Source organism: Alligator sinensis, unplaced genomic scaffold (assembly GCF_000455745.1).
Source record: "Alligator sinensis unplaced genomic scaffold, ASM45574v1 scaffold327_1, whole genome shotgun sequence".
Classification (NCBI taxonomy): domain Eukaryota; kingdom Metazoa; phylum Chordata; order Crocodylia; family Alligatoridae; genus Alligator; species Alligator sinensis.
Window position 1 is genome coordinate 1,326,796 of NW_005842379.1, and position 10,618 is coordinate 1,337,413.

General features: G+C 46.0%; 1 protein-coding gene across 5 annotated transcripts in view; it reads right to left on the minus strand.

Moving 5' to 3' along the window:
* The window catches only part of CCDC181 (coiled-coil domain containing 181), a 25,430-nt gene extending 18,557 nt beyond the window's left edge, over positions 1-6,873 (minus strand). For 3 of the 5 annotated variants that reach the window (XM_025210913.1, XM_006029449.3, XM_025210914.1), the window contains exon 1: positions 6,744-6,873. In XM_025210913.1, coding sequence (XP_025066698.1) covers positions 6,744-6,853 — 110 coding nt within the window. In that variant the 5' untranslated portion in view covers positions 6,854-6,873. Of the gene's footprint in view, positions 1-2,678; positions 2,793-6,687 lie in introns of those variants that run through there. The other 2 variants (XM_006029451.3, XM_025210912.1) reach the window with 2 other exon arrangements.
* Positions 6,874-10,618: the final 3,745 nt, after the last annotated feature.

A 10,618-nucleotide genomic window follows, 5' to 3' on the forward strand; every position in this document is an offset into this window, starting at 1 on the left:
GGGGAGCCATATCGGCTGATACCGATATGCAGCCGAGCAGCTTTTAGAGCAACGTCCAGCTGGTAAGTCTGTTGTGGGGGGGAGGGGAGGGAAGGGGTGTGGAGGGGGGCAGATTGAGAACCCCACAGTGAGGGAGGGAGTGGGGCAGGGGCAAGCACTGCACATCCGAGGTGGAGCAGAGGAGCACGTGGGGCGGGGATGGCAGCTCCTACCAGTGCATGCACCCTGGGAGGGCATGGGGTTGTGCTAGGGGTGTGCAAAGCAGGCTGTATTAATTCAATTTGGATTTGACCCAATTTAGGGGACAATGATTCAATTCGCTAATTTGGATCACTGCCCCGATTCAATTCGGCCAAATCCAAATCTGAAGATTCCATTCCGATTCAGAGAATCAACGATTCAGCCATAGACACAGCTTTAAATGTTTTTCCTACATACCTCGGGGTACCAGGCACGGCTTGTGAATGCTGAGATGGTGGGGTGGATGGAGCATCTCACACGAGCATGGGGGGGCCCCCCCACATGCTCGGCAGTGGACCCGGAAGAGGACTGGAATTACTTCCAGTCCACTTTTGGGTCCACTGCTGAGCATGTGGGGGACCCCCTTTGCCCCCCCCACCCCGGCTCAGCAATCGGCCATGGGGGGACCCTGGGAGCCCCCACAGACCCAGGAGGCACCAGTCTCCAAGCTGGAGGGGGGTGTCCCTTATACACTCCACAGTGGACCCAGAAGTGGACTGGAAATACTCCAGGTCCACCACCGAGTGCACTGGGGACCACCCCTATGCTCCTGTGGGATGCTCCATCTGCCCCACCATCTCAGCATTCACGAGCTGCCTAGTACCTTGAGGTATGTAGAAAAAACATACAAAGCTGTGTCTGTCCGAATCATCGAATTTCTCCAAATCGAATTGGAGACTTCCGATTTGATTCGAAGAAATTAATGGGTCTCCTGATTTGATTTGGATTTGGAGATTCAGCCGCCAAATCCAGCTGAATCTCTGCTGAATTGAATCAGCGACTGAAGTTTCGCACTGCCCTAGTGTGTGCCCCCTGGGTCTGCACACAGGGAGAGGGTGGGCTGCCACTGCAGGCTGGGACCGGGGCAGCACCAAGCTCTTCCCAGTAGGCGGCTGGGCCGGGCTGTGCTCAGGGCGGGCAGCGGCAGCATTAGTAAAGGGGTTACGAGGGTGTCTTCAGCCACCCCAAAATTCACCGTAGCCCCCCCAACCCTCCCTCCCAGCTCCGCCACTGCCCCCGCCCTCCTAAGGTCTGCGCATCATGCCTATGAAAATCCTTACCTTTCAAATCAGAAAGCCGGGGGTCAATTTATACACTGTGTCAACCTATATACCATGAAATACGGTCCTGTTTCTTATGCCCAATCAAAACATTATATCAAAACATCACTTATTCCTTATACCCAGTCAAAATATTCAATGCCTATCCCCACAATGTATTGCTCTGGGAATTAAATTAATGCCACATTATGGTTAAATGAAGAATAAAAGCAGACAAACAACTACATACAACAAATACCCCCTTTATATGTGTTACATTGAAGCCATTTCAGTGTAAGTTAAAATCAAAGAGAATGTTAACGGTACAAACATCATGGGTTTCAGTGTTTTATTGTAATTTCCACAAACACTTGGATTTTGCCCACTGAGCAAGACATACTATACTATGGAACCTTACCCATTAGATTATGACTTTATGAACTACATTTGATATATGGTTTACATTGGCTGCTGGAGTTCAGATGAACTTCAAAACTCTGAGTAGAATGCAACCAAAAAGTACAGTTGCTTTAGGTTTCTGCCCAGAGGGGCACTAGATTTGTTTGAAATCTAGTGCAGTAAACGCAGCCCAAGCCTCCAATTTGTAACTCTCTGAATAGCCTCAACAACATTAGCCCTTTTTCAACCCAAAATATTAGCTGAAGTTGAGGTTCTGAATGTTGCTGCACTCATGAGAAACAGGATATTGAGCTATGTATGTTTATTGCAACCCTGTTCATTTACCAAGAATGCATAAAGTTCAGTTCAAACAGGAGACAGCATCTTTATTAACAGCCCCAAGTGCTAGAGTCCAGCCAGAATTCAGTCCAAAAATCACTCTAGGTCTTTTCTGAGACCCAAGCTCCTACTGCTGTATCCTTGACTTTGATGCTTCCTTGTATCTGTGGGGCTCCTCTACCTCTTTTTCACAGACACACAAACTACTACCCTCCTTCTACAAGTACCTCGGATTTGAGGGATGACTTGTGCATGTTTTTGGTGGAAGTTGCTATTGGTTCAGGTAGCTGAACTAATTTGAAAGAGCTTAACTCGTTCTTACATTTAACCCCCAAAACATGCATATGACCACCCATCATTTATAAAGTTTCTCATTGCTTGTGTGCCTGAGGTACATTACCTCCTGGAAGCAATGCATATCGCCTTGAGTTTGGTTTTAGACCGGGAACCTTAAGTTTACCACAGACCATTTGTAAAATGCATCAGTGCTTGATCAAAGGGGCTAAAGTACATCAAAATATCACCTAAGTATGACCAACAGGCTGAGAGGCTTATGGTCTTAACGAACAAGAGAGCTCATAGACAAAAGAATACAACACAACCAGAGTGAACTATCAGATGAGAATTAAATGTAATGTTAGTGTCCATTATTTATTATACCTCAGTTCAACAGGAATACCAACTCATATTTCTCTCCTCAGCACTGGATTCCACATCTCACCAGCCAGTATTACCCTTTTTTGACCTCAGAAGTTAATCAAAATGTTGGGTCCTGAGGGTTGTTTTGATTAAGAAAAGAAAATGATGGCATCTTTGATTTTTTAACACAAAACATAGAGTCCTATTTCCCTGAACAAAGGAGGAACTTAAATAAACAGCAATGTTCTTGCTCAGTCTTTTCCTAGTGAGCATTCAAACTAAAACGCACCCTGCAAGCTGTACCCAGAACCTCATTCCCAGTGCTTAGTCAGGCTATGTATTTTGCTTTAAGCTCTTTCTCTGTTTTTTTTTCCTGCATCTCTTTCACAAACATACTAACCTACATAGAAAAATACCCAGTGGAAAACCCTCCACCCACCCATCACAAGCCAGACTAAATGCACTTGTATCTTTTTTAGGTGGAAGCTACTTTTGTTCCAGCTATCTGGTTCAACAAAAAAGCTTTACTGTTTCTATATTTATCTCACAGAAAGATAATAGTTACACCCACAGGTTTCAACAAGATTCCCTCCATCCTTTCAACAATACAAAATCATCATTCTAATGAAAGATGTAATTAAAATCACAGCACTGAACATAATTCTATATATTCATAGTGCTTTACAAGGGGAACAATATAAATAAAAAAAATAAAATAAAATCTATTCTCTTGCAGGACTAGCATCATAGTACCAATGCTCTTCCCATGGTTTCAAGGATAATTTCAGTCAAAGGACAGATCCTACAAGACATCATATATTCTCAACCCCTTTACTAAGCCCCTTGACTTTAAAAGGAGGCAAAAACATTCATCAGATCACAAATCTTCATTCAATTTTTCTTAACATTAGTCTTTTGAGGGTTACACCTAAGCACATCTTCCCATGCTTGCTCTCAACTTAAAGATGATTTTTTTTGTAAACTTCAGTAAAATCCTACGCGACTGTTTACAGTATTCCAGTATGGATGAGTAAACTGTCGTTCATGTGTTAAGAAACTATTTAGATCTACCTTTAGCATGCAATTCTATAGAGCCACATAAGAAATTCTTGATATTCTTTATAAACACAATTACATCTAACAATTTCACCACGTGGAAATTTAGTTTTAACTTATTGAAGAGGAAGCAAGTAGAGTTAAGAACAGCACATGAACTCCTGACTTTCAGTCTTGTGCTGATCACCAAGCCATGTGTCTGCTTAAAACCAGCTTCACTTTATGACCAAAATTTGGCAGGTACCATAATCTCTCAGTTTCAAATTTTGGCACTACACTGCAAATTAGCAGCACAATGAACAGGTGCATGTGCACCACATGTGGCTTGCGGCACCTCAAATAGCTCTGAAGCACTGAAAACCTTGCGCACACATTCATCTGGATACACCCAGAGGGTAGAAACAGATGTTCCTTGATGTTGCATTTGTGCTGCCATAAAAGTTTTAAGCATCCTTAGCTGCCCGCAGTCTCCAAATGCCCTGTACGGGGGGCTTGAGGGGCCCAGACCTGTGCATCCTGGGAATTCCCATATAGGATCAGGCCCCTCAAGCCCCTGGAGCACCAGCCCATTTTTTCCTGCTTACAGAAAGGCACCCTGGGATATCTTGGGGTACCTCTCTTTAAGCAAAGAAGTTGGGGCTCCTCAGGGGTACATTTCCATAAGTGAGGAAAGCATGAACAGATCTCTAAGTAAAGGCACAGGAGCCCTGTGCCTGTATGCAAGGACCCACCTCTGGAATCTCAGGGAGCCCATCTAGGTAAGCGGAATCAGTCAGGGTTTCCCTTTACTCAGATGTGCCCCTGAAGATCCCAGGGGCAGATCTGGGTAAGCAGGGAGAGCTGGGCAGGCACTCTCAGGCTTGAGGGGCCAAATCCTGTCCAAGAACTGCAGAGATTTGAAGGACAGGGTTCCTCAAGCCCTAGGACAGCACATCACCCCTTACTGTACACCATCAATGGGCAGGATAAGGGGCAACATGTGTTTTACCCAATGAAGTGGATCAACTGTGCTGTGACACAGATGATCCATTTCATTTGGAGATGTCTATTTCTAGCCAGACAGTCCGAGTACATCCAATCCCAACCATACCACCGGTCCAATAAAAGACATCACCCACCAAAACGACTGCCTCTCACACATTTCACTCTCCCTTTCAGCATTCATTGTGACACAGAATCTTGGGCAACAACCTGGCTCCAAGACTTTAGGCAATGTATGTAGCTGTGTGGTGGAAACTGGACAAACACAAAGGTTAGAAAATTCAACTATTATAAGGCTGGGAATCAAAATACAGGAACGTGTGTCATCATTAGTGACTTGCTACCAACATAATCTATACTCCTGGAATGTAAATCTATAGCTATATAATTTATATATGAAGCCCAGCCCAGTTTCCCCCAACACACTGGGTAAGAACATAAGACTTGCCATTTATTAAGTGAGACCACAGGCCCATCTTGCCCACGGTCCTGTCACACAGCAGCAAGGAGCAGATGCTAGAAGGGAGAGTGAACAGGGTATGACCAGCGCTTTCTTCCCCGTTTCTCTTTCACCTGCAGCCTCCAGCATCTACACTGTAGGAAATTGGGATTCAGGGGTTGTATCCCTAACTCCCATGCTCGGTAGCTACTGATGCGATGTGCCTTTCCTCCAAGAATCTGTCCAACCCTTTGGCCAAATGCTCAGCTTCCCCAACATCCTGCAGTGACGAGTTCCACACTTTAATGACCTGCTCTGTGAAAAATAATTTCCTTTTGCTAGCTTTAAATTTACTACCTACTAATTTCATTTTGTGACCCCTAGTTCTTGTATTGTGAGACAGTGCAAATAATAAATCCCTATTTACTTTCTCTTTGCCATTAAGTATTTTGTAAACCCTTTTCATGTCCCCCCTCAAGCATCAATTTCCTAAACTGAATGGGCCTAGCCTCTAGTCTCTCCTCATATGGAAGCCCCTCCATACTGCTAATCACCCTTGCTACCCTTCTCTGGCCCTTCCCTAGTTCTTCTATCACCTTTTTTAGGCATAGGGCCAACACTAGGCACAGTGTCCAAGGTGTGGATGCACCATGGATGTATAAAGGGGCAGGATGATACTTTCTGTTTTGTTTATAACTCCATTCTTAATAATAGTATAAAATTAGGGTCAGACGAGACCTAAGAAGGCATCTAGTCCAACCCCCTGCTCAAAACAGGCCCAGCCCCAACTAGATCATCCCAGCCAAGGCTTTGTCTAGCCAGGTCTTAAAAACCTCCAAGGATGGAGAGTCCACCACCTCTCTGGGTAACCTGGTCCAGTGTTTTACTACCCTTCTAGTGAGAAAGGTCTTCCTAATATCTAACCTAAACTTCCCTTGCTGCGACTTGAGACCACTGCTCCTTGTTCCGTCACCTGCAACCACTGAGACCCATCTAGCTCCATCCTCTTTTGAACCCCCCTTCAGGTAGTTGAAGGCTGCTGTTAAATCCCCTCTCCTTTCCTCCAGGCTAAATAAACCCAATTCCCTGTCTTTCCTCAGAAGTCATGTTCCCCACTCCCCTCACCATTTTTGGCTCCCTCTGCTGGACCCTCTCCAATGTCCACATCCTATCTGTAGTGGGGGACCCAAAACTGGATGCAGTACTGCAGATGTGACCTCTCCAGTGCCGAACTGAAGGGAAGAATCACTTCCCTCGATCTGCTGGCAACGCCCCTACTAATGCACCCAGTGTGCCCCTGGCCTTCTCCACAAGGGCGCACTGCTGTCATCAAGGCTGCTATCAAATCCCTCCTCAGTCTCTGCTCCTCCGCCGCACTCAGCGACCCTGCCCACCCCCCCGGCAGGCGTCAGGAGCCTCCCCCCTCCCCCCCGTTGCGAAGGCCCGAGCCCAGGGGCGATGCCGTCAGCGAGGTGCCCACAGCGACTCCCGCCTCTTCTCGGGGAGGGGGGGCCGCGCCCACAGCCCTCCCCCCCACTCCAGTGCAGCCCTCACCTGGGCCCCTCTACACGTTGCCATGGTAACCGCGGCCGCCCCACAGCCTCTCTCACCTTCCAGTCCCGCGGTGCGAACGGCAGCCGGCGAGGGCCAAACTCCCGTCCTCACGCTGCTTCGTTGCCTCGGGAACGGTGCGTGCGCATGAGAGGTCTCGCGAGAACATGGAGATTTCCTCCTGGCGTTTCCATGGAGACTACACCGATGCAAGGCGCTGCCTCCATCTTGGATCCTGGCAAAGGATGGGCGGAGCTGGGGCCTGCCCCACGGTGTGGCAGAAGGCCTGCCCGCCTAGGTGATGGGGCGGGGCGGCCCCCACAGCCCCACTGCCTCAGAGCGCGCACCAGGCACCGGCTGGCAGGGCACCAGCCCCGCTCGGAAGAAAACAGTTTTCTCTTATGCCTGAAGAAGGGCGCTTGTGCCCGGAAGTTTGCAATTTTTTTTTTTTTTTTTTTTTTAAGCAAAAATCTAGTTGGTCTAATAGGAGTGATCACCTCTGCCCCCAGTTCTGGTTCCTTTTGCCTCTAGATGGATACGGCTACAACCTGGATGTCTGAATACACCCAGTGACTTTACAGCTGGTTTCTCTCCAGCTTCAATTTGACCATGCAGCCGTGCCCCCTTCAGCAACGGTGCCAAGGAAAATCATGAAGTGTCACTTGGAGAACAAAACAGTGCCAGTGTTAAGATAAAGAAACCTGATGAAAAATGCCTTGTTGTCCAAAGTCTGCCTTAACTCTATCCCAGCTGGGCAGGTGGTCCAGTAAGATACTGCCCTAAGAAACCCTCGCCTCTTGCATCGTTCCTGGACCATCACAGCAACATCATCACTGTAACACCGATCCCACCCGGGGTGCCGTGCCACCTTCGCGTGCCTTGAGAGCCTTTCAAAGGTGTTATGGGTTGCTATGCAATGTGGGCACCAGTAGGTTCACAACCCTGATTCACAAGATAAACTGGTGGCCTTTCTGAGTTTTCTGAAACAGAAAAACTGCTCTATTATTTTTCTGTAGGCCAAAAAAAGTGTGAAAACCAAGAGCTGGCATTTTCTGAGTGGGGGCCTCCAAGTCTATTCAGAAGTGCCTTGAGCCTAAAAAGGTCAAGAACCACTGTTCTTAACGCTATCACAGTTTGATGATTGTTTGTGTTTTAGAGGAGACACTTGTTGCATATGTTTCAAGATTAATAATGTTTTGGGCCTTGTTGCCACCCTTGGCCATTTCTAATCTAGGCATAGCTGCAGAAGTGTCACTACACAGAAAGCCCAAAGCCTGTTTCTGAGTGACCATAGTTCAAACCTGTGCAGATGTGACGACTTCGTCAGCAAGTAAAGAAGCCATCAAACACAATTAAACAAAGCACAAGGCCTGAAAGAAGATAAGGCAAGACCAGACATTAAATAATCCATATATACTGTATCATAGCTTTATCTTAAAATAGTAGTAGTGATTGATGTAACCAAATGTATTTGATGCTATTTTGCTATAATAAATACATTTTTGTTAAAAAGTCTTAGATAGTTTGTAAAAACCTAAACACCCTTATCAGAAAAGACAATAAAGTAAGGCAAAGAAGAAACAGGAACAACATTCCACAATGGGGAAGAAAAGGAGATAAGAAGGATATATCCAAGGATATAAAACCCAACTAATTGACAGCTTCCAAGTCCACAAGAAGTCTGGTTCAGTCCAATTCCAAAAGTTTCCATCAAACAAAGAAATTGAAATAAAACCAATAAGAGATCATTTATTATAATATTAAAACAAACCATTTATAAATATTGGGAATAGGCTGGAGGGAAATTTGGAGAACTCGGCAAATTCAAAAAGACCTGCTGCCAACATGCATGCCACCCTCCTTCTACCTCCCAAGTCTCCCCAGCCAGTTAAGGTTCTAATGTTTTGCTGTTGGGGGTAGCTAGATAAAGTTTAGTATAAATGTTGGTTTTCATGTTTTCAAGTGCAAGCAAATAAAAGATTTGTCTGTAGACCTGCTTCTGCCTCTCTTGTCAGCAGCCTATCCACAAGGTTACCTGTAATCTGCGAAGCAGCATTACTAAATCAAATGTGGAGGTTTAGCTGGCAGTGTCCTTGTTTGAGATGGTGTAGCCAAAGCACCAACAAATTGGGGATTTTTATACATGTTTGGTTTGAATCTGATCCAATTCTTCATTACCAATCTGACCAAGTTAAGATTAGGAGTGTCATACTTGGGCGTGGAGCAACATAGCTCTGTGTTTACAGGGAAACTCCTTTAACACCGTTGGGACTTTGGGATTTAAAAATTAACAACTTCAGAATATTTTCAACAGTTTGACTGAATGATAAATGAAAGCATAATGAAAAGGACACTGTAAGACATCTCACAGTAAGCCCCATAGATGGGAGGTAAGAGATCTCACCGGAAGGGATAACATTTTACTTTTGTTATTAAAGAGTTGCATGGCAATGAAACTAGCTAGAGTGTATAAACAGAAACAATTAATTATGAAACAGCAGCCTTTTGTTTGAAACCACGCTTATCAGCAGCATTCTTACCTGACTGGGAACAGAGGCCAATGTTGCCAAGCACCTGGCTGCACCTTTCAAGCTATACCACTGACTTTGACCAAAGCTAATTAATGCTCTTTCAACAGCAAATTTAATTTGTTGTATCACTTCTCTTTGGAAAGCCTCTGTGCCACACAGTTAATGTGCAATCAAGTTTTCAAAATAAAGAATAGAGAAACTTTAGTAAGACCTTGCAAGTCTTGGTTTACTGAAATCAGATGCTTACTGACTAGAACAATTAAGACAAACTTCTTTTCAAACAACAGCTCATATTACCAATTCTGTCAGGCTTGCTTTAACTCCCTGGGGCAGTAACTAGAGCAATCAAAATGGCTCCCCACAGGTCCTGAAATGTGGCAGCAGGGGACTGGCCACTGCTTCCCCACTGCCAAATTTCTGGACCCATGGGGTACCCCACAGGTCAGATTTTCTGGTTCTGTGCTCTAGATAGGGTACATGGGCTCCGATATGGGTGTGGAGGGCCAGGCTGAAGCAGCACAAGGCTGATCTGGGTGCACAGGGTGCAATCCAACTGGTGGACTGGCCATACACTACTCATCTGGCCCATGGGACCTAAGGGGTAAGCACCACTGCCATAACACATAATAAATGGCACAGTCGGCTGTGAGAAAGTACAAGTAATACCTCCCTCCACAGCAAAGTCCTTTGGCCAAGGCACAAAACAGTGTGTCCCACTGTCCTCCCTAAAATTCCTACAGAAGGGGTTGTCAATTGGGGGTACTTGGGAAGGCCCTAGGAGGTGTGTGCAGGTGGGGACAGAGTGGGCAGGGCTGAAACAGGTGCCACCTAGCCAGCAGGCTGGCCGGGAGGGGAAGTTCGCACACAGCGGTGGCCGCCCTCACCCACCACACCGCACTACCGCTGCTCTGCATCCGGCTGCGTGCCACCCCACCACCTCCCTCCCCGTGTCTGGCCATGCACCACACCCTCCACCCCTGTATCCAGCTACACGCCACCCCTCAACCCCCCGACTTCCCCCCAAGTCCAGCCACATGCCACTGTAGCAGAAAGCCCCCTTTTCCTCTTGCCTGCATTTGCTCTCCCCTCTTTGGATATGTTTCTCTTTTTCTACCTTTCTTCCTTTCTCTCTCTTTCACTTTAAGATAAGGAATTGTGTTTTAAAATGTGTATGTGTGCATTTTGTATCTCCCCTTGTATTTTGGTATTTTTATCTATTTGTGTGCCATGGCATTTGTAGCTTATATTTTATACTCCTCACCTTTCAACTTTCAACTGAATGTATTTAGTTTCATAAGTAAGTTATACATTGTAACAATGTTAACAAGGGCAGGAATCAAACTGCCCTTCCCTGTATCAGGCTGGCCCCTGAAAGAGCAAGTGAATCAGTGATTGAATGTGTA